The sequence below is a fragment of the Anas platyrhynchos genome, chromosome 4 (genome assembly GCF_047663525.1).
Source record: "Anas platyrhynchos isolate ZD024472 breed Pekin duck chromosome 4, IASCAAS_PekinDuck_T2T, whole genome shotgun sequence".
Classification (NCBI taxonomy): domain Eukaryota; kingdom Metazoa; phylum Chordata; class Aves; order Anseriformes; family Anatidae; genus Anas; species Anas platyrhynchos.
In genome coordinates, this window is record NC_092590.1 from 33430966 (window position 1) to 33457828 (window position 26863).

Here is a 26863-nt window from a genome sequence, read left to right on the forward strand (position 1 = left end):
TTCTGTCAAATGCATGCTGGCCAAATATGGCCTTTCTATGTAGACAAGACTGGCAGAATGGTACCAAAATTTTGAACTTCTGTAAGAGACTTCAGCCATATGTCTTGATCAATTTATATGCAGATCCCTTCCCTCAGCAGAACTTCTTTGCACCAACTGTTAGCCCATATTGTTGAACCAAATCCAGAACAACAGGAATGAAGGAGTACTGTTCCCTTTTAATTTGAGGAGCGATAAAAATGCAAATCAAATAGAAGTATTATTTTTATAGCAGCCTGCAGGTTTTATATGTAGCCATCAAATCAGAAAAAGATGCATATTTACAGTTTCTAAAGAAAATAAATAAAGAATTAGAGACAAAAATAAACAAACAGATTGTAAATTTAAATATAAATTGTGTGATATCTTGACATCTTACATGAAAAAGAACACGGGACAAGGGAAAAATAGATCAACAAAGGCTGCTGAAAATCAGAAATAAGGCACAACCTTTCCTCCTTTCTACTTATCCTGAAGCTCGAAGTCACTACCTTGTAATATTTTAAAAGTCACATAGGTATAACACTGCCAAGAATAATTCTGGACAACATTACTCATCCAAATATAAAGATAAGGTTTGTTTTCCCGATTACAAAATCTGCACGCAATGCACAGAATACATGCATACTTTGAAAATATTTTTTAATTTTCTTTTGACTATATGAATTAAGTTAAAAGGATTAATTTTTACTTGTTTTGAATTATTTAACTAAATACCATGTACATTGGACATGTATGGTTTATTGTACAGTTGCACACCAAAGGAAGCGTGCATTTTCCTGTGTCTAAAAATATAAAATATTTTATATTGCTTTTGTTACTTGGTTAAAAAGGTAGAACGCACTGTAAAATATGCTAGTTATTCATGGAATTAACCTGAAATTTGATTTATCTGTAACAAGAAAGCCAGGTTACTTGAACTTTCAGAGGAAACAAGTACCACACTCCACACTTAGCAATACAAATAGTGCTGCGTTCCACACAATGCTGAAAGAGATGAATAATCCTCAGTGTAAAATAAAAGTTCAGAGCAATACAGAGCAGAAACCACATAAGAGGTTAGCAACACTTCTGATGGCAAAAGGTTTAACCTGTTTCATCTTCTATTTTTTTCCACTACTAACACACAAACACAGGAGATGAGTGACCTTGTTTATGTAAATGCAACTAGTCACAGCCTTCCTTGACAAATTCAAATGACAACCATGAAAGTCAAATTTTGAGCAAGCATGTGCTAACTACCTTAGGCAAAGTATATCTCAAATATTATTCATCCTTTATGTAAAAAATATGACTTGACCTGTGTTTATCACACATGCTCCATTAAAAACTTACTCTGCCTTGGATTCCTTTTGGGGGATAGCAACTCAAGTGCTGAGACTTCATTAAAATGATGATTTGAAGAACAACTTATTCAAAGCATGGTTTAATGCTTGATTTTTGCCCTCTCTAATTTTTCAGTCCTTTCTGTTAATTACCATGGCAGTGCTGCAGAAACTGTTGAGTTCTAACCAAGCTGTCTATACGGCCAACTTTTTGATTGAGTCAAAAAATGGCCTACCACTTTTATACAAATTCAGAGACAGCAGAGATGAGAAAGTTCCCCAAATTCTAACCCAAATCACTGTCCTTTCAGGGCAGGATCATATATTTGACCCACTGGCATCTTCTGTTACACACTTTCACCATACATGAAGGAGTCTCCCATCCACTATAAGAGCTAAGCCCAAATAATGAAAGCTGTAACATAATTGACAAAGCACATGAAAACTCTCCTATGATACTAACATACAGAAATGAATAGGGTTTAGTTTGCCGGAGCATGTCCTTGGTGGGAGGTCTTGCAATATACATCAATGTTATGACTTCAGCTAAGCTATCCTAATTTTGCTGTCTGTACCTACACAAACACACATATATATAGTTTTTTCAGCTACATATGAAGCATTATTTTAGCATTGGCAGACCTTCTCAGAGTTTCCAGTCACTGTAAAAAGGAAATCTTTTAACCTACTTATTACCCATTAACCTGCACTTACTGCACAGCATCTGCAGCACCTTTTACAGGGGAGGGTTTTACGTTCAAGTCCTCAGTAACATTTCATGGATAATTATTTGGAAAACAAATGTCATTTCTGGTACTTTAAAACAGCGGGTATATATATATATATTTTTTTGAATCTAAGAACATGGATTTATAGAGAGATTACAAGCACAAATGATGCAGGAATTACACCTTTTTTTTTTAATTACAGTGTAACTCCCCTGTGCACATTCTTATTCTGGAATACTCCTTACGACATAAAACTTCAACTACAAGTAAAAATAAAAATTAAAAAAAAAAAACAACAACAAAACACAAAAACAGATGAAATATTACTTACCTTCAAACATTGCAATAAAGGCCAAACAGTCATAATGTTAATTAGTAACCTAAAAAAAATCAATACAGTATAGCCTAGATTAAAGACCTGTGCCATTACATGCTCATGGCAGACTGCACAAACTTTTCTTCCAGTACAATTAGATGTACCTTGTACTTATCTCAATCCACAGTGCAAGGATGTTTATGACAAGTGACTGAGTTAATACAGCTTTCTGTAAGTAAAGAAGAATCAACAAAAGAAAAACAAAATTGGACATGTTTTAATTGCAAAGAGGAAAGCAGATGAAACAGGACAAAGAAAAAAAAAAAGAATAATTCCTGTGACACCTGAAGGCAAAGCCAAGAAAGAACTGCATAATCATCACTGGAAAAGCGTAATTTATCCACTTAAAGAACTTCCTTGCACATTCCTTATTGTTTTCTCATGCCATAGTTTAACCACTAAAGGTGTCCCTTTTCTCTTTCTCTACCTTAGCTAGTAAGACTGCTGTGCCACTGCTCTCAGAGGTGTTCAACTGAAAGTTCTGCATACACTGCTTTTCTGTCTCCCTTCACCATGACATGACCTCAACCTCTTTCAGTTGCAGCACCAAAAGTTGCCCGGCCCTGTGTTACTGTTCTTCATCCCTTCAACAGTTAAGCTCTCTGGCAACTGGCATTTTTAGACTATCTGAAACTGTGAAGAATCCATACAATTTGATAACGATGCAAAGCACAAGGAAGTAGTGCCTTTGCTTTGCAATGCAGGAAAAAGACTAGTCTGCGTCATCCAGATGAGTCATACTAGCAGATTAAGTAAGGGCACCCACATCAGAGAATGAGGCAATGACAGTACAAGAAAAACAAAATATTTTTCTAGATTTTTAAGTAATGAACGCAGCAATAATACCAACAATGGGACTAACACCTTAGAAATCATTAAAATTACTGTAAGTCCTTCAAGGTGTGACTTGTACAACAGAGGAGATTAAGGAAAGGCTTCCCTTTGTGTTCAAAGGCCTGGAATATCTAGTAGTTATTAGAAAAATCAATTCCATCTACAAGTGTAATGACAGTGGTGAACCACCATTACTATGATTGACTGTATAATCTTTAGTGGAGAAAGATATTCCATGCACAGCATATTTCAGTATCATTGTAATAAAAATGGAGGCATAGTTGAGTGCTTCAAAAAGTGGGAATCACAGGTGTGCTGTGAATAGAATTAAGATCCAAAAGAGCAAGTGTTTCAGGAAAGCTTATCTACCTATGACCACATTCCCACATCAGGTTCATATAAGGTACTAAGTGCTCGATCCAAACACCGACAGTTCAGTCAGGGTAGAAAAGCTAAAGACAAAAAGAGGGCATTAGGTCAGGCTCATATTATGTGGAAGAGGCAAAGCAGCTAAGAGTATCAACCCCTTAAGTAACATAAGAAATGCTAAACTCCCTGTCAAGATTTTTATTTGCATTAGCAGAAATTTGCAATGAGCCTATGAAAACCAATAACACTGGGAAATGGAAAAGGGGGGTGACGAATATTTTTGAGTAGTCTTCTCAACAAGGTTTTCCAAAACTTCATGACTGTATACACTTAAATCTGAAGTAAGGAAACTGTATCAAATGCCTCACTAGAAGGCCTTGGGACAGCATGCTTAAAGATAAAAACTCCAGTGGTAGAAACTACAGACTGTGAAAAATAAGACCCATGCAGCTAGTACACTATGGTCACATCAAAACCAGAAATATCCACTGTTTGAAATTCCATTAGTATGTACGCAGCAGCACTGCAACAGTTCCACAGTATCCTTGGCAATCCACACTAGTTTTTTCAGTGACAAGATGTTAGTACATGACCTTATAGATACAAATGTATGACCTTAAAGTGAAATACATTTGAGAGAAATTCCTGTCAGAGACATTCAGTCAATCCATTTTCTAGAAAGACGAAATACAAAAGAGAAGAAAGCTATGGAGATGTATATTTGCTGTTACAAAATACCAGCTGGCACCTGAAAATGAGCTAGCAGAAAACCAGAATAAATGAGACTTGTGGCAAACAACCTCTGAAGAAAATAATGAAGTGATAAATAAGAACAACACACTTCAAGGCAAACCAGATACTTCAAATGTAAGTAAAGGACTGAGAGTGGAAACCAAACTAATGGGGAAAAGATGAAGAGAACTTCAAAGCAAATCTGTCCAAACATTCTGGAAGATACATGCAACTGATCTGTTTAAACCTAGAATAAATCAGTGACTGCTGATTTAGATAGAAAAGCAGAGTTACAGGTATACCTCCTGCTCTTCTGTCACCATCACAGGGTGCATTCTGACCAGTGAGTCAAGGGAATTTTGGAACATATTCTTAGCTTTACAGAGAAGTTGAGCAGTAAAATCAACCCTTACTGATGTTATTTCTAGGAACACAGATTGGACATTTAATTCAAGTCCAATTGCAAACAGGAATACCAGGAGGATAGCACTGGTCTTTTTCATATCTCTTTTCTGTTTTACTGCCCGCTCCGTCTCTAGTGGTCCTTGTGAAATCTTTGAATTATCTCCTTTTTTAGAATCAAAGAATCATCATCCAAGCTGGAAAAGAGAAAGAAGGAAGTAAAAATTAATTTCCCTAAGATAGAATTATTGGCTGAGGTTTAACATTGGGTTTGGAAAGTCTAAAAATGGAACTTGAATTAGCAGAAAAAGATAGCTCAAATTTGTATTCTCCCATCTTAGTCCATCATTTCTTTGTAGACTGCAGAGTACTTTTCCTCTTTCTCTACAAGCATGAACCTGATATCCTTTGTGTCACTAACACATTGAAATAAATTAAATTTTATTTTAATCTAATCATATGATACTATAGCACATCAGGACTATACTAGAAACATGAGTCTCGTGAACACTGCTTTCATTTCCTCCCATTCATTACGCTCCTTTATATTTTGGAAGTAATACCTCAAATGTACTGCTCATTAAATGAGTCCCGCTTTTGCCTGATGATCACTACACTGTCAAACTACTTTCCAAGCTGACTGTCACACACAGAGAATGCAAAACTTTGGTTTAATAGCAACTATGCTATCATCTTACCTATTTGTGGTTTAGTGCATACCAAAAACAAATAGTTAATACAAAATATTGCCTAAGTTTTTTCAGCAATTAGAGAGACTACAGTAGAAATTCTTACAGCTAGTCTTGAAACTGATTAGACTACTAGAGATTAGGTCTGAATTAATGTTACAGAAAACCAAGAATAGATGTTGGAAGCATCAGTGCATTTGAACACTTACATCTCTGAAATAACAACAGAAGCAGCAAATTTCTGGTTCCTGAGAATTCTGGTCAGATACTGGAAGGAGGACAAGATGGTACCAACTGAGGAAGATGAAGAGATCCCACTAAACAATGTTTATCTTGTTTAATCAGTGTTCTCCATCTCAAGTAGAAGTCTGGTTCCGTAACACTCAGCCTTTCCAATATGTGTATCACTATATAACCTGAATTCTTCACAGTTCCTCATTTATCAAGATGCATTTTAGCTCTGCTGCTTCTTACCACCTAACAGTTAGTGTATTTTTAGGCTTCTAGTTATTACTTCGTTTGCTGACTGATAAGCTGTTCAACCTGCAAATGCTAAGTGGGAATCAAAACTATTCCCATTTTAAATGGGTGGTTGGATGATCATTTAAGATGATCTCAGTTTGATAAAAGCCTACAAACTACTGACTGAAACACAGTTTCCCCCAAGACCAGATGCATGCAATTTAATCACATTTTCTGTGATAAACAACAGCAATACAAAATAGCAACAAATAACAGGACTGACTCTTTCACAGTCAGCTTAATCCAGCCACGGAAGAAACCAATTTGAGAATTTGATTTTTCTTTTACTACTGAGAAACAAGTTGCTGATACAGGAACCAGATAAGCTCTGTAACCTTCTCGTTTAAACACATTGATCCTGATTAGTATCCTAACATTTACAGTAGCTTTCTACTGGGTCAACCAAAGGATACTGCTAACCTAATCAGAGGTCTATTGAAGACTATTGAAGAAGTCTGAGAACACCAAAAATGATCTGACGTCTTCCTAGACAATGAGAAATAGAATCAGCACTACCAGTCTGTTTACTTGTAACATCCCCGCCAAGATTAATCCCTCTGTTTTCTTAACTGGCGTACAGCCACCAGTGCAACCAGGAAAACATGAAAGGTAAATGATGCCAACAAGATTAAGATGATAAAGTATTATTCCCATTCATCATCCAACAGACTAACGCATTTCAACGATTCACAGTCCAGTCATAGATAAGCAACGTGCAACTGAAGTCGTTCAAAAATTAATGCAACATTGGTTAGCAGAGGAAAATAGTTCTGAGTTCTTTAAACTAGAAGGTCTTCTGCCATTTACATGCAAACCAACAGATCTTACCATTCTGCAGTTTAGGAGGTAGTTAGATTATTAAACTGAGATTTTTTTTTTTCCAGGCAGTATCTTCCCATTCAGTCATTTTATTGTATGCTAGAAGGTAGTTTCCTACCATGGTGGAGATCATCTGTAATCTCTGTACAAAGTACCTTATATTTATAGGTAGTAAAAAACAAAGAAACAAACAAAAAACTCACAACATATATATATATATATATATATATATACACACACATATACATACATACATATATATATAACTCATATCTTCAATCAGAATAATGAACAGCCATTGGGGTCCAGAACATCTAGGATAACACAAAACATGGCAGGAAGCCTTTCACTCACTATGCACAACCAGAAGAGGATCATTTGTTAAAGAGAAGCAGCTTTATCTTATACAAAACAAGATTCTGCACAAATCTTTAAGAATCACATTTTTAGTGGTAGAAAATACATTCACTTCACTTGTTCTTTGCTGCTAGAAATACCTACTGACACCAATGGAATAAAACTGATAAGATCCATGCAAGATTTCCCAACTGGAAAATAAAGTCTTACATTTCATCTAGGAAGTAAAGGATTAACACAGATGTATCATAGATCTTATACTATAGCTCATTGAAAAGACCTTTGTTCCATGGCCAGGGAAAGTCTATATTTAAGACCATTTCTGCAATAGTCTTGATTCTACGTTTGCCTTAATTACTTCTGTGACTTCATGGTGACCAGTAATCAATTCAAACCCCTGTTTATGTCCCCACCTGTAAACTTAGTATTAAATGGTATTGAGAAAGAGTCTTTAAAAAATCATATTCATGGTTTCTCTAAAGTACATATACCAGAAAAATATATTTTATTCATTTTTTGTAAATCTTTTTTGGAAAGAGCCACACTGAGAGCATGTATAAGAGTTACTATTCTGCATGAGAGATAAAATTTTAAATGTCAGCAAAAATGGCCCTTCTACACATTGCCTGGAATATGATTCTTGACTGAAAACAATGTAATGCTTTTGTAAGCATTTGTAAAGCAATTAAGAAAATTAAGACTACTAAAAGTCTAGAGTGGGATACAAGCATGATGGTGGTCAGAAACATTTTGATAAGACATTTTCTATCAGTTGAAGCTTTTTGTTGAAATTAATCTTCTCCCCAATTCCTTCTTCCCTCTCATCCCAAAAAAGAATTTGTAAGGTCCAGAATAGAGTTTTGGGCCAGACACAGAAAGGAAAGTGCAAGTGTTTCCGTAATTAGCACTATTTGAAACAACAAATAGGTCAAGCACCTGAATCATGCAGAGGAGAAAGTGGTTCTGGTTTTCCATTTATACAAATGCTCTAGAGTGTTTCTATCCCCATCTGTAATCTTCTCACATGTCCTCCTCCCCTCCCCCAACCCACCACCTTTTTTTTTTCTCCTTACCCAGAAGAAATTTCTAAAGGACTGCTTTCCCTCACTTATTAGAAAGGAAACCAAAGTCAAAACACTGAATATTTCTGTCAAATACAATTCTTGTTTTCTCTCCAGCCCTTAGGAAATCTAGACTCATTTGCAGCTCTGCTGTAGCCATCCATTACAACCTTGAGCAAAAAAAAAAAAAAAAAAAAAAAATTAATCCTCCTCCACCCCTTATTTGCACTGTATGTGAGAAGAGGGAAGAAAGTTCTCCATCTGTCTCGCTTGAATACTTCCATTGTGAGCCTTTTGGGCCAAGGACTGACACTATACAGCTTTGCAACATCTAGTATACAACATCTAGTATAATAAACCTGTAATACCTCCTGGGACATCCAGCCATGAATGCAATGCAAATAAATGCAGATGATGCTCTGCAGCACAAACTAGATGTTATTTACAGTTGTTTCATGGTGCAAACCATGAAACTGTTTGCACAGTTGCTAAACATACAGCAATCACTCTTAATACCTGCTTACAAACATAGAAGTATTTTCAGGCTTTTGGAACACTACGCAAAGTGGTCTCAAATTAGCAATCTTGTATATTTTAGCAGTCTGATGCAAAAAGTAATTGATAAAAAGGCTATTTAGTTCAAATTCCTCAAAACTACTGACAGATGCAGACCAGTCTAAACTGCCTCTCATCATCTTCAGTACTCCCTTTGTCAGCAGTGTGTGACATGCTTCAGGAAATAATCTGGAATGAATACCAGGATTCCAGAGAAAACAGTGATACACAATCAGATCCTGAGCCTTTTATGTACACTGAGTTACAATGTGAGAATAGTAATGGTGTGATTGATATGAGGTGATTATACATATGATTTATATCTGATTGATAACAGCATGCATTCACAATCAGGATCCTCAGCATTGTAATTGACTGGTTCATGCTATGCTGCAAGCTGACTGGCAGAAGCCCTTTCCTTTCATTGCATTACTAGGAAGTAATATCATGTTCTAAAGCATATATGCTTCATTAAACTAGAGCATAAGGTAAACTAAGTCTTCCAGTAAATAATATAGAAAACAAAAACAAAGAAACAAACAAAAAACTCAAAAGAAAAAATGCCACACAGAATCACTGAAACCTGAAGACAAGTCCACTTTAAAAAATCAGTTAATTTAAAGCCTGGTGAAAAACACCAGCCCACACACTGAAAAAGAGTCTGTCTTTAGAGCAATGTAAGCCCTTGAATCCTACCAAACATTATCGAAAATAAAGGACTGGCTAATATTAAGAAGACCACAAACTGGAGATCAAAAAGCTTCTCTTCGCTTCAATTTATGTTTCTTCTTGAGGGGAAATATCAAGTCCCAGACTAGAAATACACACCACTGTGACAGTTAATACAGAACACCAGAAAAATGCAAACAATGCTGTTCACATTCAGGACTAAATTAGACATAGTAAAACAATCAATTTCTTATATCAAACATTTCACTTCTGTTAATACTGCATAAGACAGAACACTGCAAAGGCAACAACAGAGGAGTGCTCTTAAAATAGCAATGCATTTTTTCTCCCAGAAAAAGTATCAAGTCTATAACTTATACATGGATTGAATTTGGCAGCATGAGCATCCAAAACAGGCTCTGGGGTTTGTAATGACACTGGAATGCACTGCCAGAAGGTAACACTAATAAGAATTGCAGAAGAGCATGGGAAAGACTGCACCCAGTTTCCCTGAAGGATACATCACAATACAATCAGAATCTTTTGTGGGAAAAGTGTACGATGATTTTTTGGTAGCACAGTGACTTTTTTTTTATTTTAGTGAATTTTATTTTAAAATTAGCAGAAATTAGAATTAATGCAACTTGAAACCACAGAAGATTGCAACCAGAAAAAGGATTTTTGCATATTATCAGGAAATCAGTGCTGTATCTTTCTCCGGCAATATATTTAGTTTAATGGAAAGAAAAAGACACTTTTATGGAATTTAAGTATCTTCATTTACACATTACAGAAAACATGCATGCTTGTATGTATTGGTTGCTACTTCCAAGTATTCCAGAGCAAGGGTTGAGTCATATAAAGAGAAAGCTAAGAGAGACACTTTTGCCACCTTGCTGTGCTCAGCTCCTGGTGTGGATGGCAGTAAATCTGGCATCTTGGTGTGAACTCAAGACTGTCCCTAATTATGGGAGGCTGATAAGGCTTGCCCTCCCCCACCTTGGTTCTGCAATGCAAACAATTCAAAGTGCTGCATTCCTGACACATGCCCATCCATTCCTGCCTGTGATGCACTTCTGAGAGACCATCTACTCTGGACAGGGAATAATCAGTGTAGCAGAAGATAAACCAGAAATGAGCATCTGAAGTCACCTACGATACACCAGGGGAATCACTAATATCCCAGAGTACTGAATACAACAGCAATACAGCAAATACTTGGAGCCTCTACACATTCCCCAGCCATGCTGTCACTGGTTGGGCAGCTCACATCCAAATAACCAAGCACCTGTCCCTCAAAAGCAAGGTGGCCAACTCCAGAATGCCAACTGCCTGCTCTTCTCCTAACTCCTGCCTGGACACTGGCTGTGGCACAGACCTGGTCCTGACACAGGTAGAGTAACTGAGGATATAGCCCACTACACAATAGCGCCAGCACCTCCTGGCAGTAAGAGATTATTTGCCAGTTGCAAAATAAGTAGGAAAAAAAATGTATGTAAAGGTGAAGTCACTCATGCTGGTCACTCATGCATCCTAAATGGTAACCCATAAAAGCTTTATGCCACATACAATCACTATGAATCACTTAATTATCATCACATATTTTTCCTAAACATATATTCTTTTCTATGCCGTTGAAAAGTAACTTCAAAGTATTTTAGAGCTTAATTGCTCATCTTAATCTTACAGGTAATTTTTCAAAAAGAAAACTTCCATGAAATTCACTTGCATAATAGACTAATAGGAAGAACAAAGAAATCCTGAAATCCTCTCATAGTGCTGGGACAGTTTAGCATGCCTCTATCTAGTTAATCAGTCTGGCATCAAGGTAATTTGTGCACTGAACAGAAAGGTCATGAGAAATGACAAGAAAGGAAGTGGAAAGGAAGAGAAACGTGGAAAAAGAATATATATGTATTGAGAAAGAGAATAAGATGTTATGGAAAGAGTGAATGGGCACATAGATATAATGCAAGATAAATACAAAGAGAAACTCTCAGTAGACAAAAAACGGTGAAAGAGATATAGACAGATGTATGGTTACAGATTATCAGTCAGAGAAGAACAATTTTAAATATAAAGATAAATTTTAAAGCATACACAGCCCATCCTTCCTTCAGTCTAACCAACTCCAACAAGATTTCTCTTGGCTAAGTTCCATTTTAAACAACCCCTAGAATAATACTTCACTTTGAGTTGACAGACAAGCAACAGTTCAAACAGTTTCCATCTTGACAATTCCCAGAATCGTTACAGGTTTTTTGTTGTTGTTGCTGTTTTACTAACTATAGTTTATTAAAGCCAACTAGTTGGTATATGCCAAACTAACTCTTAAGAGCTAGTAGTATTGCTACCTACACAAATGGCATGATTTTAGTAAGGAGTGTGTGTCTACAGCTAGACAGCAGACCCAGGAGCCCTACTCAGCCCCGCATCTCCTGCCTGCATTCTGGGGGGTGCAAGAGCACTGAATGCCCCTTCAAACACACCCTTCTGCACGGGAAGGAAATCCAGACATGTGAAACAGAAAGAAAGGTAGCACACACTGGTACCCAGTTTGTTTCACAGGATTAGTGTTATGGCCTCTACCTGTCATCAGCCTCAGTAATTTAGTAATATATAACATCAATTAATTCAGCCATCTGTGAATCCCCTGTAATGTCTATTTGAATACATCTTCTTAAAAGTCCAAAAGTTTTGCATATATTTGCTTTCTCATATTTACACAGCGAGCTAAAATGGGATGAACTGTTTCCAAATGCATGCAGAAGGCTGGGTCAAATCCTGTGAATCACAGCCTTGCTGAGCTTTTGCAATTCCAAATAACTGTTTCTGGCATGCAAGGTACCCTGGACCTTTCAGGACTCAGCCTTATATCAGCTGTCAGGGAAATTTACATCAACTGAATAGAGAATTTGAAGGAAAATCTAGTAAACCTATTCCTGAGGGCTGCATAAGATTTTGCCATCACTGTTATTTCATTGCCTGTAAAAAGGTACAGACACACCAGAATAGGGCTGTTATATTTATCTTTGTCTTGATGCACTCATTTGTTATTCAACAGCATATCACTACAGTTACTCATGCCAATTTTCTGACTTCCAGGTCTAAACTGCTCACTTTTCATGCTATTGATAAATAATCTAGATCTTCACAAGGCTTTTTGGTTTGTTAGCTTTTCTTTGTAGAAACAGGAAGCAAAACTTCACAGTTAATGAAAAATCAGCGTACGATATAGCATATATTAGGTGCCTCTAAAGGGCAATAGGAACGTATTTTCCTTATGCACATCACCCTAAATGGAAAAAGGGAACTTCCATTCTTTGTGCTCAGTAATCCATGAAAAAAAAAAAAAAAAAAAAAAAAATCATCACCTGTCTCCTTCATAGCAATGGATTGTGATATGAACACAACATTCCCTACATGAAGATTGCATAGTTTTAAACAAGGTAATGTTATTTTATCTGGTGGCCAAAAGGAAAATGTCATTCCTACAAACAGTTTCACTTCTTATTTCCTGACCATCTCCTCAAGCAAATACTTTGGATGAAACAGAGCACACAGAGTTGATGATCCTTCATAGAAAACATCCTGTCAACAGCATCCTAATCTTTAAATCTAGTGACTGTTAGCTTAAGTGTCCATGAATGCAGCTGCCACAGCAGTTAAATGAGAAGAAATCTCTATTGACATAGCCAAAGCTGAATATACATAGAACTCTACAGATTAAATGCCCTACCCTGAATTTAACCTAGAAACAATGCAGCCACCAGCCATTGGGAAAACAAGTACCATGTTGGTTGGTCATGGCCAATGAGGATTAAAAGAAAATGTTATTTTTTACTAGATAAAATATTCAGCATTGAATACCAACAGTAATTCCAAAATAGTAATGAAGTATTTGAAAAAGCAAACAAAAAAACACACTGCAATCCCTCCTAAGAGTGGTGAAAAGACACTTCTACTACAATATCAGGATGAGAAACACGGGTCCACCAATACAAGATAAAATGAAAAACTTCCTTCTAAAGAGAAATCATGAGCAAAAGCGATGTGGTTGTATAATTGATTGCTTCTCTTTACAAACATTCAAGATATCCTTCCTGCCCTGGCTGCAAATGTATTCCATTAAGTACAGGAAAAAAATCAGCTCTTCTTTCCCACCATCCTTCAAGATCCCAGACTCTTCCACCTCCTACTATACTGCTGGGCTATTCCAACAGACAGGTGAAAGATATGCACATCATGCAGAGTACTATACAATCTGAGAGCTTAAATCCACAATAGTTGAGTAAGTAGCTTCTGGCCATTGATGCCACTTCCTTCATCTCAGAGCTGCAGTCAGTCACCCAAGACAAGGAAGGAACAGCTTTAGTATGAAAGCTTCAGTTTGAAGCTTCTCAACAGCAACTTTCTGTGTTTTAGGCTAATTTACTATGTTTTCCATTAGGCGATAGCTGTTGCAGGTTTCACTGCTGGGCACCTAGTTCTCCCCACTCACTGCAGGTAACACAGGTGCTTTCAGCCTCGTTCAGTTCCAAGACTCACGTTAAGCTCCTGGTTTGTACACATGACAGTGTCATGCACCACTGCTACCAAGTCACTTTGGGGACTGGCCTGTATCAGCCTACTTTATGGAAGAGAAATGAAGACGTGTCACCAGAGCTAGGAAGGACCCGCAGTAATCAAGGACTACAGAACACAGAATTCCCAGAAATGCTATAAGCAACCTGACGTGCGATGTGCACACCTAACCACTGGCTTACAAGCCTAGAATGATGCACAGGACAGACGTGAACTGCATGAACTTCTCTTTCTGAAAACCCTCCCACAGTACAGCAGCAGTGAGATACGCCTCTCCCCTTCTGTCAAGCTATAGTCTCTTCTTTGGTTTGTCAGGCTCACTTAGGGAGCTGCTTTGGAACAAGGTGAGGTCTTTCGAGCTGTAATAAAGAAAGTGTTCATAAAAAAAATCAAAAAGACATTTTATACCTATCACTATTGTCATTATATCCCCACCTGATCTGTATTTTACATAAAATCAGTCCTTGAGCAAAGAGTTCTTAAACTGGAAACTGGAAAGCAGAGGACAATTCTAATGAGATGGAGGAGGGTTCCCGAACATTGCACTTTTGGTATACTTAGCTGGCTGGCAAAGACAAAATAAAGAAAAGGAAGACTAAGGAAGGAACAATGAAGGCAGAAGAAAAAAGAATTAGACCAAAATCAAAGACATTTAAATTGCAGTGCACAGAACAAAGCACACAGTTGGTAAGCAGCCTACATGGCTAGGTTAACCATGTTCCTACTAATACTGCTAGTTTCCTCCGAAAGCTTCAAGTGATATTTAGGAAATAAGACATCTGATTTTAAAGGCACTTTTTTTTTTTTCCCTATGGAGCCAATGTGTCAAAATTAAATAGTTAGCACAAATACTTTCACAGTCTTTTTAACAGCCCAGTAGTAGCAATGCTTGTTTTTGTGAACTCCTTGAGGCACTATGAGAACAAGAAAAAAACTTGAGCATTAGGTCTGCGCTGTTGAAATATTTCACCTATATGAAGAGAGAAACAAGTGGGTTTTTTTTGGTTTGTTTGTTTGTTTTTGTTTTTCCCTAATACATCTGGATTTTAAGGCAGTTGAGATGCACTTTGGAAAGTGGCTTGTAAATTCTGCAACTTACACATAGAAGTCACATATCAATGAAATACAGTCTACGAAATTGTCAAAGTTTCTAAAAGTTGTTTGGGTCTCTACAGACATACTCTTTTCTCACAAGACTGATGAGATGGTTCATATTACTAAGTATTTATACTGAGTGCTATTTTGGACACTGATGGATCTGAGGCATCCCCGTAGCTTGCCAGATGTAGGACTTAGAGGGGACGATTCTAGAGCATGAGGTCACCCAGGATAGACCAAGCATCACAAACTGGGTCTTAACATGTATTAATTGCAAGTGAATTTAAACTGTCTCCACCAGAAATTGAGGAATATATTCTTTTTATCATATTGAAACAGATGTAAAGAGATAAGCTCAAACAAACATTAAGTGCTCCACTTGCTAAAAAGGCAGTATTTGAAGCTCATTTACTTCTATAAGCTTGCTTACTTCTATAGTGGAAGTTCATTGCTGAGTTCTGTGAAGTCAAGCCAAAGCTCATTCTTCTACAACTAAAAAAGCAGATAAAAATGCAAATTTATGCAAATATATTACTAAAGAATAACATCTATGGTCAAATCCAATCAAAAAAAAACAAACAAAAAAAAGAGCAAACATGTTTTTCCTCTTTACCTACGCAAGCAGAGACCAAATCTTAGCCTTTTAGCTAACAGTACCATTTGCAAATTTATAATAAATTTAGATGGACTAATAACTTTTCTAATTTCCATGATGAATCTTGCACTACTTTAAAACAAACAGACAACAAAACCCACATACAACAGGGCCATATATGAGCACGTACCATAAAGTTTGAAAAACATTCTGCATATCCAATTGATGCTGAAATATTTCAGTACATTTCTGGAAGTGCTTAATCCCTCCCCTCTTTCCATAAGTCATTTTTCACCCTCATACATCATATGAATTTGGATTTGTTTTTGCTCCTACCATCAGCAGAAGCTTGACCATTTACATGACCATTTATATGAGAAAAATAGTGGCCTCATCACTCTGGATTCCTAAACTATTGGTAAGGCTTGCTGAACTAATCTAATTATTCTGCAAAAGGACTGAATGACTTTTCAGACAGACTTTCCAGAATTGCACCAAGATTCAGTCTCACCAAATGAAAGCACCTGAAAACCTGGCAGATGTAAGGCTGTGAGTGCAATTATAAATTTATACTGCAATTTATTATGTACAGTGACTTACTTCTCATTTATTTCCTGAACCTTCAAATCTATCTTGTCTTTAACTATAACAATTTTATAACCATGTTCAATATTTCCTGGTGTTTATTCAAAATGGCTTCAACAGTTTTAAGCTGTGTATAAACCTGGCCAATCAACATTTGTTGATTGAGTAATTATTTAAACTGAAAAATTTTCCCTAATGGTTTTATTTTCCCCTGGGCTTGATCATAACAACAATAGAGAGAAGGAAATTGTCTTCTGTTCTCAAAACCCAGAAGTTACTTCTCCCCCTTCCAGCATCAGGACAAAAGTAAGATGTTATATTTCCCCCACACACACACCAAAAAAATTAATAGAGTCAGGAAAAAGGACAAAGTGATAGAGAAGAAGATGGACGTCAAAATAAAAGTGGCCCAGGACTCAGGGCATTCAATGAAGATGTGAAAGGCAAAGGGTTAAATTCAGATCCTCTGCCTGACACGGGCAGGTATGAAAGAAAAGGGTTAAATACTGGATGATTCTCCTAACCACTCACTGTAGCTCTGGTGTGGATCAGATCAATCCAGCTTCTGCTACAAGTAACCCTGCTGTAGCTTATGTAAGTATCAGCCTGGTATACACTAGCCATGCAAATTGTTTACCCGGCTTTTCAAGTATTACAGCTGGAGTGAACTCCCTGGTGTCACCATGCCCACACAAGGCACAATCACATGGGTTCCCACATCTGTGCCAAGAACCCCTCTGAGGCTGTACTATTACAGTGTTTTGGAATTTGTTAGTCATATGAGGGAAAAACAAAAGCAAACAAAACAAAACAAAAAAACATCAGCATTTTGGGTTGGAAGACATTTCATCAGAAACAACTGGCAACTAGTACCTGTGAGGAACATTCTCAGCAAGAAGACCCGCAGCATCCCAAATTTCAAAGATTTATGGTAATATAAAAAAAAAAAAAAAAATACTCCAACTTGCTCAGAGCCATACAGTCTGTTTTATTAGCATATTTTTGTAGACATTCTGAGATAGTTCACGCATACACAAGGGAATGTAAGACATTCAGCTATTTTAGATCCACGCTACATGGGATTGTAAACCACGTTAGCCTCCTCGTGTTATGGATGTAAACCAGAGTCCTGTAACTACCAAGTTCTGCCATTCATAAGAGGCAGAAAACAAGAAAAATAATGTAAAAAAAATCTTTTCATCATGCTGCAGAGCAATTGCAAAGCCATTCTGTTGAGCTCTCTGGCACGGTTGCTGACATGATCCCTGAAAGCAGACTTCTCAGTAAGAATGACAAGAAAATCTCCACGTTACCTATTGGGTTGCTGTTTCAATTACCTATCACACTGAGCGCTTATGTTATTCTGTTACTTGCAATTTTCAAAGTGTGTAAAAGAAAATCAGTTCACAGTATATGCAATAAGCCGAGGCCTCTTTTCCACCCCAAATGGTGTTTTTGCACCTGTAAAGGAACACACTCACACTGAGAACAAATTACAGCGGTATGACAGCCTTAACCACAGCAGCCTGAAACAATGCAGCATCAAACCAAATGTAACATTAAGTACCTGAAGTCAAGATTAAGCTGAATAGGTGGGATAGCACAGCAAGCATGTGCTCATGTATCTAGTTTGAAGATTCTACACAACCAGCCACTGCCCCTTATTGAGCTTTGAAACTCTTGTACCAGTTGTGTGAGGATGCGTTGATTGAGTCAGGGCCAAGATGAACATTTTACGCAATTTTGTCCTGCTCTCATTCATCAAAAAAATCATTCTGCAAAAAAAGGTGTCCATTCCAAATCACAAATGGCAAAGTACTCAGTTTCTTTTTCAGCAATGAAAAGCGCAAACCCATTTACCTTCTGCAGTTAAGTAATGAAAATACTATTTTGATGTGCAATAAAGCCCAGCAAGTCATTCAAGGACTAGCTCAAGTGATTGGTAATTCAGTTACACATCCAGCACCCCAAGCACACAAAGCAATCACACGCCGATTTAAGCTAATGAATACAGACCTGAATATCCTTCCCTGATATCAAATAAAAGAGTAGATTAGAGTTGAAATAAAGCACTTCTTGTGCCTGATTCTGTTGCCTTTAGTTGAACTGCATATAACATTTAAGGCCTCAAAAAGGCTCTATTGATTTCTCTAAGGTCAGGTTTGGAGAAAATGTGTGGGGAGACAGCAGCAGCTGAAGAACTTTCTTGTAAATTTTTGAAATGTCTCATGAAATAACTACCAATAGCTAAACACATTAAGTATGTGTAAATGAAATCAGATTCAGAACAAAAATGTTAACTCTATATTCATCTCCCAACTGGAAACTTTTGGGGGAGAGGAAAAAAAAAAAAGTAATCTTTCCATAAACTGCCTTATTTGAGAATGTTTCTAAAGACAATGAAAAACATAAAAAATTATTTTTTTTTTTAAATCAACTGCACAGAATTAAAGACATCTATACCACGCAGTAATTCCATTAAAAATTAACAGTTCTTGAGTGCAGATATTGATTTTAGGAGATACAACATGAATTTGCTCAACACCTGCTTATTTAAAGTCTTCTTTTACTTCTTGTTTAGCTGTTTTTAAATAAGCATTCGCTGTGTTAATCTGATGCTTTTTCTTGCTCCTTCTTGTTTATCCATGAAGAATTCAATATTGGAAGACCTTAGTTAACTAAATCAAAGCCCTTTTTCAGTTTTAGCAAGGTTACATCTAAAATATACCTGCAGTCAAGGCAGATTTTTCTGTAAACTTAAGGGAAAATGTTAATGTTTCAATACAAAATAACAAAGCTATACAAGCCTACATATTTCTTATAAAAATCCACAGATTTTATCCTGTACCTCTTCAGAAATCTGTAGCACAGAAGAAATTAATCTGCAGTCTTCTAAAAGCAGATGCCACTGTGTTCATGTTCTCATAAATGCAATGAACAGTTACAAGAATACAGAAAAATCCTGGTCATTTCAGAAATGAATGTTCCAGTAAATTGTTATATGAGAAACTCATTTAAATATAGATAAACACATAGTCTGATGTATACAACTGAAAAGATTACAAATTCAGATATTTATAATAACAACCTTTAAAATAACAGCTTTTCAATGTTGTTTTCAGCCTGACCTGACATTCCTTGGCTTCAGTTGTAGGTTGGTTCCAGAATATAGGCATGACCCTTCAATATAAAATATTAGTAATTCATGCACTCAATTCACTTACAGGGGTGAGAACGCTGACTTGAAATGATAAATTATCTTACTAGTGAGAGCTCTGAGATAATCCTCTTCAGAAAATGGATTGTAGGGTTTAACCAATGTCCTGCTTTTTCTTTATGTGACATCCAAAGTGAACTACTTTTCATTATATATATAAAATTACACATGAATTTACAGTTATGCATACACGTATATACAGACATACATACATGCACACATGCATTTATGTTTACTGTGGGTTATTTATTCCTTTTAGTCTCCTAAAAATTAGTACAACCAACACTTATTAGAGAATTATTAATTTTAAATGACCTTTTGCTATAACTTTTTTTTTGAAGTAACAGTCATAGAATAGCTTTGCCTGTTCAATGTATTTTCAAAATAACACGTTACCCTTTTTTTTTTTTTTTTTAAATATATGCTTCCCCAGTAATGGTCAGCTATTCAAAAAGAATGGTATCTGTTTAATTTCAACAATATTAATCTCAACAATATTTGAGGTATAAAAAGCCTGATAAAAGAAATAAAGAAATCAGCAGTATCAATACTCCTTGATGCATTGGCCCTTGGTTTAGTATGTGTAACAAACACTGGATAGTACAGAAGTCCTATGCATGGCCAAGATGTATTTACATCCCCAGCTATGTGCTCAATCAATAGTCCTGTTGAAGTCAGTGTAAATTAAAGCTTTTATTAGCATAAATGAAGAAAACTTCATACATTTTAATATATTAAAGATAAATAAAAGCTTATGTAAACATATGCATATATTGAAAAGGCTGACTGACATACTGGTTCATTTAAGAGTTTGACTGGAATATTTAAGGCTTGACTGAGATGCCACTCACAAACTGCTATTAAAAGATTTAAGGTTTTTAAAAGGTTCAAGGTTTATAAAGAATATAAATTCATAGTATGTCCAAAACTGCATGGTAAATTTTTATTTCAGATATATGGACAATATTAATGCAAGAATCACGTAATAAAAATCTGAAAAGTCAAGTAGCCAAGCCAAAGCTGTCACAATTGTATCTGCCCACGTCTTGGACCACATCTGTGTGAAAATTCTCTGCAAGCCAGGAGCAAAGAGGCACAGCAGGGACAGCACTGGCAGACAATAAACGCCTCAGGTTTCTTTAGGTATAACTCTCAGGAGAAGAGGAACGTTTACGACTTGCTACAGAACTTGATTTCAAGGGGAGAGATGTTCTGAGAGCAGCAAAAGCAAAAGAGTTCCTATTTTAGGCTACAACCTGCGTAAAATGTATCGTTTTATTAAGAAAACACATTTCATCTTGTCCATTTTAATTACAGGGGAGTACAGAAACTATTTCATGAGTGCTCACTGAGCCTGAGAAATGTTTTATCATGAAAAAGAAATGGGAAGGACCAGGAATATAATTGAACTGAAACGTAAGTATTTATTAAAATTCTTTTACTTCAAAATAATTTTCATCACAAAATATGTTCATGCAAGGTCCATAGTAATTTTAATTCAAATAAACACACCTATATTTGTCCCATCACTACCACTACAGGATATGATTTTTGAGTTAATTTTTAATTATTTTGCTAGGAGTATACTGCATGCTGTTCCTTTAAGGATGCCATCTACAGCTTTATATTCCAAAATGGCTGGGAAAACCTTTATCGTGACTCACAAGTTGCAACATGCTAGATATTCATAGGTTTTCAAAGCTGCTGGTTGTAGATATAATGAAAGGATCTAAGGTTTATGCATGAATCAGCATCCCCTTGTCATAATGTCATGGTGCAGTGATCCCTGCAGAGCTGTAAGACTTGATTTAAGACAGAAAAGCTCCACACTGGCTCTTGAGCCAGCAGAATTAAACATCTAAGATCATTCATATATTACATCTGCACTGAAACTACTACGTGAAAAACTTGTTAGAGTTATGGAGGTTTTATAGCACTCCATAGGAAATCTCTCTTTAGGACTCCAGTATCCTTTCAGTGTAAAGATATATGAGTACATGACACAACTATCTCTCATCTGGTTGGTGGACTTAAGAGGAAAGGATTTCATCTTCACTAATATCTTTTATTCTTTTGACAGAATTAAGAATTAAAAAAAAAAAAAAAATCCAATGCTACTTATGGTCAGCACTTTTCCAGTTAGACTAGACTCAATTACACTTTGCTGAAGGACGATAAAGTCCAATTTCTGGATACCTTCCAATTCCACCCTGTGAATTAACTGCAGCGCTTGCTGTACCTTTGCCCCAGCCTTTAAAGGCCAAGGAGGCTCTGTTACAGTGATCTGCTTTGTTAACATGTGCCTTTACATGTGCCTACATTGTAATCCTCTGAATCATCAAGAACTCAGAAAGAGGGCCAAGTCTAGCCCATTTCTCTTAAAGGATGCAATTAGAGCAGTGAACATTTCTCTTAGTTGTGCCATTGAGCTGCAGAAAGCACCATCCCTCCATCAAAACCATGAAGCCTCCTAGTGGCACCGCCCTGCGAGGTGGCAAACTGCTATTAGATACCAACAGCTACTCCTGATGACCTGTCAGCACAGCTTCACCCAGGACTTGCAACAGCACAACAGCCTAAAGTGACTGTTTGTTACAGATATTTTGTTACAGATATGTTGGGTGAGGAAAGGCAACCTATGCACTACAGCACTATGAAACAGGGAGTCCACCCCTCCTCTGCTGTACCTGACTGCTGGTACCTTTAAGTGACTGAGCAGTCTTACACCAATTCAAAACCTTCAGTGGTACATGAGCACAGCTGCCCTCCCTTCTGCAAGTTTAGGAACCTAATTTAAAAATAGTACCAGTAATAAGACTTGTTCCTTAAAAGACTCCTCGCTCCATGAATAAGCTCAGAGTATGTGCAGACAGTAAGGGTGAAGTTTCCTTGAGACAGTCCTACACCTTCTTTCTTCTTCCTCATCTATTTTTTGAAGTGGCGGGAACCGCGTGCCCCAGCTTTCCTGTCAGGATGGAAGCTCATCCTGCCAAGAGCCGTGCTGGCCTCCTGCAGGCCTGCTGCCCCATGGGTGTGCCACAATAGAAGTGTTCCACTTGGTGATTTTACAAAATCTGGTTGTTGTTCGTAAGGCAGAAAGAGGTCTTTACTGCTATTACGGTTTAAGCCTGTTACTGCTCAAGGGAACTCTTGGTGGAGTGAAATACCTGGACAAGCACTGAAGCTTTTTCAGCTCCATGTTACACCATGTTTCTGTGACCTTCTTTTACATCGCTTAACTGTTGGTTGTGCTGGTTTTGGACACAGGTTTTTCATGCACTACTCTGAAATAACCACCTGCAGATTTTTCAATATTTCCAATAAAAATGAACTAAAAGAAGAAAAAAGAGGATGAAGAAAATGGATCCTCCTTAACCAGCTGTGCACACAGGCCTCTGCAAATTTACCAATTGCTGAATTTTGCTTCTTGTCTTCAGAATTCCTTTTCCTCCAGCCACACCTTTCTTGGAAGGTAATCAAGGAAATACTTGACATATTTTTAGCATATAGTTCACTAGTTAATTAAAACCAACTGACAAGATAACTTCACTAAACCACCAGTAGCAACTGAGGTGACTAAAAAGCGAGTACCAGTTTATGTCTTAATTTGGTGCTCTCAGAACAGCTTGAAAATGTAAGCCTTGGACAACATTCAAAAGGAAACCCAAAACGTGGGCAGAAGACTCCCTTCTGCTGGAAGTACATCACTGCAGACTACAGCCTACATGGGTCACCTGCACATTGCAAGAGTTCTGCACGCACATATACACATGTGCAAAACTTGCCGGGGCTAGAGGAAAATGCAATTGCTTAACCTTCTCAAAGACACAGTCTTTGACACATATATGACACAGACGTGTCAAGAAATACTCATCTCTAGTACCAGTGGAAAAACACACTCTGTTTTAAACAAACCATTTTCAGGATTTTGCTCACCACAGAGAATTGAGAAGCACAGAAGACCATCACATTTTTGCAGAACGCCATGCAGACCACTACACAATACCCTACTTCACCGACAGACCTGGTAACGCATACTGCAGATTCAACCATGTGTCGTTCTGGTTGCTGGAAACCCTCATTAGCTGGGGATGGAAGCGCTCCCCAGCAGCTCGCAGGAATTACCGGAGCAGCCCTAATGAGGCTGGTACAATGCTCCGACCTTTTCCGACTTGAGCCTTTCATGAGCTTTCAGCAGCACGTATGAGGATAAGGAAGGTAATAAGGAGCATATTACCTTCTTTATCCCTCTGCTGCGTGGTACCCCTCATCCATGCAGCTGAAAGCTCCTTAGGTTGCCCTCTTGCACCACCTACCCCAGAGCCTGTGCCGAGACACCCCTCTTCAACACCGCCTCGCCTATCATAACGTGGCTGAATTTGGGGGGCAAAAGGAGGGGTAAAAAAAAAAAAAAAAAAAAGGGTTGCCGGCAGGGGAAAATTGCTCTCGCTGTTAAGTAGCAGCCGGATTCAGCACCCCTTGTGAGGGACGCGGGGACGGGCAGGGGCTGGCAGGGAAGAGGAGCAGAGGGACCGCGCCGCTGGGGGGAGCCGGTTCGCGATGGAAACGGGGGCACGGGGGGAGGGCGGCGGGGACCCCCGGCCGCTCCGGGAGCCGCTCCGGGAGCCGCTCGCGGCTCTGCCCGCTGCCGGCAGCCCCCGGCCGGGCCGAGGCAGAGCCAGAGCCAGAGCCAGAGGCGGAGCCAGGGCGCGGCCCCGCCGCCCGCCCACGCTGCCCGCCGCCGAGGGGGCTCCGGGGGGCTCGGCGGGGGGCTGCGGCCCCGGAGCCCCGGCGCGGCGCCATGGAGAGAGCGGCGCCGAGGAAAATGGCTGACGGCGCACCGCGGCTGCCCGGCGGGATGCGGGGCCGCCCGGCACGGCAGCCCCGGCTCGGCTCGGCTCGGCTCGGAGGGAGGGCGAGCAGCCGGGCGGGGGCGGCGGGAACCATTTTAAGGCTCCTGCCTCCCTCCCTCCCTTCCTCCCTCCCTCCTTCTTTCCTTCCTTCCATCCCCCGGGGCTCCCGCACCTGCCCGGCGGCTGCCCCTCGCCCCCCGGTACTCACAGGCGTTGGTGACGGCGAAGCTGTTGGCGACCTCCAGGTTGTCGATGTGCGGCGTGAGCCTGAACTCCGAGGTGGAAAACTGAACCATGCCTACCCGAAACGCACTGTACTCCTGGTCGGCGCCCCTCGGGAACAGCCCCCCTGCAGGGAAACACACGCACACACGCCTCGGTCAGCCCGGCCGGGCAAGGGCAGCGCCGGCACCGCCACCCCCGCGGGGCTGCCCCCGAGCCGGGGGCCGGGGGGCGGCGAGGGGCCGGAGCGGGGCACGGCCGGCAGGAGGAGAGCCGGGCACCTACCGATCTGGATGCTGTTAGAATCCACCCCCCAGATCAGTCCCCAAACCACAGGCGCCAGGAAGACAGAAATATGCATAATCTTTTGCATTTCCAGGAAAAGTAGAGCATCCACGAAGCCACGGAAAAAGCCCTTTGCTTCCTTCTCTCCCTCTATCCTTCCTCCTCGGAGCGCGCTCCTCCTGGGTGCGCAGCCGAGCTCCGAGGCGGGGAGCCAGCCCCGGGGGCAGGAGCGGGATGAAGCCGGTGCCCGAGCAGCCGCCGCCGCTCCGCTGCTGGTCCCGGCTCCGGAAATAAGGCGGGGGGGGGGAGAGGCGGTGGTGGTGGGGAGTGGGGGGAGCGCGCCCGGACCGGCCCTGCCCTCGCTCGCGCGCGCGCCGGCGCGAGCAGGGAGCCCCGCGGGAGCGCGTACGCGCGGGCACGCTCCTCCTCGCCTCCGCGCTCCCGCGCCGGCAGAATTCAGCACCGCGGACAGCGCCGGGAGGGGAGCGGGGAGGAGGAGGAGGAGGAGGAGCGGGGGCGCCGCGACCCGTCCCGATCCGGCCGCGGGAGGAGAAAATGATCTATATTTAACCCCGAATCCTGCTTTTTATTCGTGGGGGTGCTTTGTTCCTTCGCGCGCGTGTCGCTGGGCTTCACCGCGACGCGGCCGCCCCCCAGGTGCAGCACATTGCTCCGGCTGCTGGGCCCGGATAGAAAAGTTCGGAGGTGTGAGGCTGCCCGGGTGATCCGTGAGTCCTGTATCAAGGGGGTTTGCTGCTCAGGATGGGTCCCAGCGATGTTGGTTGGGCGCAGTACTTACTGCAAGCTAAATTTAGCCTTGTGCAGCCTGGCACACAGTCTGTGCCAGCACGCGCTGCACACACATGGACACACGGACACACACGGACACACAGACACACAGACACATGCATCCTGGAGAAGGACAAGCAGGCTGACAATACTGTGGCTGTGGCATTAGATTTGCTATTAACCGACTATTTGCTGGAATATTTTTCAAAAAATGAATTTAGTAACAGAGGAGGAATATTCACATAGGAAAGAATGCTGATCCTGTATTGCATTTCCATCATCATCATTATTATTATTATTATTATTACTAATTTGTCCTTTACAGAGACAAAGCAAGGTCTCAAAGCTCCAGACACTCAGATACCAATATAAGCACATAACCTCAGCACATGGGAAGTATGCAGTTTGAGGCTTTTTACCCATCACCAATTCATGACAAGCCTAGTTTCACTCGAGCCATTTCACCCATAAATTCCACGCTAGTTTCTGTCTCTTCTCATGCCATCACCTCTCTCTCACCACGGAATGACATGAGCCTGAAAAAGAAAAGGAGGGAGAGCAGGAACGTGATGAGTGTGCAGACCCTGTCACCTTGTCGGGGTGGCTGCAGCCCCAGCCCAGCCCTCCCCATAACCATCTTCTGTGCTCCATGATGCAACCTGCCACTGAGTTCTGTGAAAAGAGCAAACATTACCACTGTGATGGCTGAAAGATTAAGACATTGGCAGAAAGCTCACATTTAGGTCATCCTCACAGTGCATCGGGCAATGAAACGTATAGGTATTTGCTTCTAATAGGTGCTTTAGTGTGATATTGCCAATCTCCTTGAACAGGAGCACAGATAAATCAGTAACTTGGGCCTTTTTCACCCAAGTCTAAGTAAGGAAGAGTCCCCTTATACATATCAAATGAGGTTAAAATGCAACAAAGATCTCGGCTGGAAAATTGTATTTTAATATTTTATTATAAATGAAAAAAAAAAAAAAAAAAAAAAAAACAAACCTGCCAATGTACATTACAGATGCATAATGAACTTAAATATATATTTTTTTTAAATCTATAATCATGCCCACAAATAACTGAAATCTAGAACCCCCCTTTCTTTGACCTAATTGTCTTTACAGGTATGGAAAGGATTTAAATCTCTAAGTTGGGTTT

General features: G+C 39.6%; 1 protein-coding gene across 9 annotated transcripts in view; it reads right to left on the reverse strand.

The window, feature by feature from the left end:
* The window catches only part of GRIA2 (glutamate ionotropic receptor AMPA type subunit 2), a 90391-nt gene extending 65174 nt beyond the window's left edge, over positions 1 to 25217 (reverse strand). For 8 of the 9 annotated variants that reach the window (XM_027456596.3, XM_027456594.3, XM_027456595.3 and 5 more), the window contains exons 1-2: positions 24917 to 25195; positions 24618 to 24758 (exon numbers count right to left, since the gene is read on the reverse strand). In XM_027456596.3, coding sequence (XP_027312397.1) covers positions 24618 to 24758; positions 24917 to 25004 — 229 coding nt within the window. In that variant the 5' untranslated portion in view covers positions 25005 to 25195. Of the gene's footprint in view, positions 1 to 24617; positions 24759 to 24916 lie in introns of all 9 variants that reach the window. The other variant, XM_027456593.3, reaches the window with a different exon arrangement.
* Positions 25218 to 26863: the final 1646 nt, after the last annotated feature.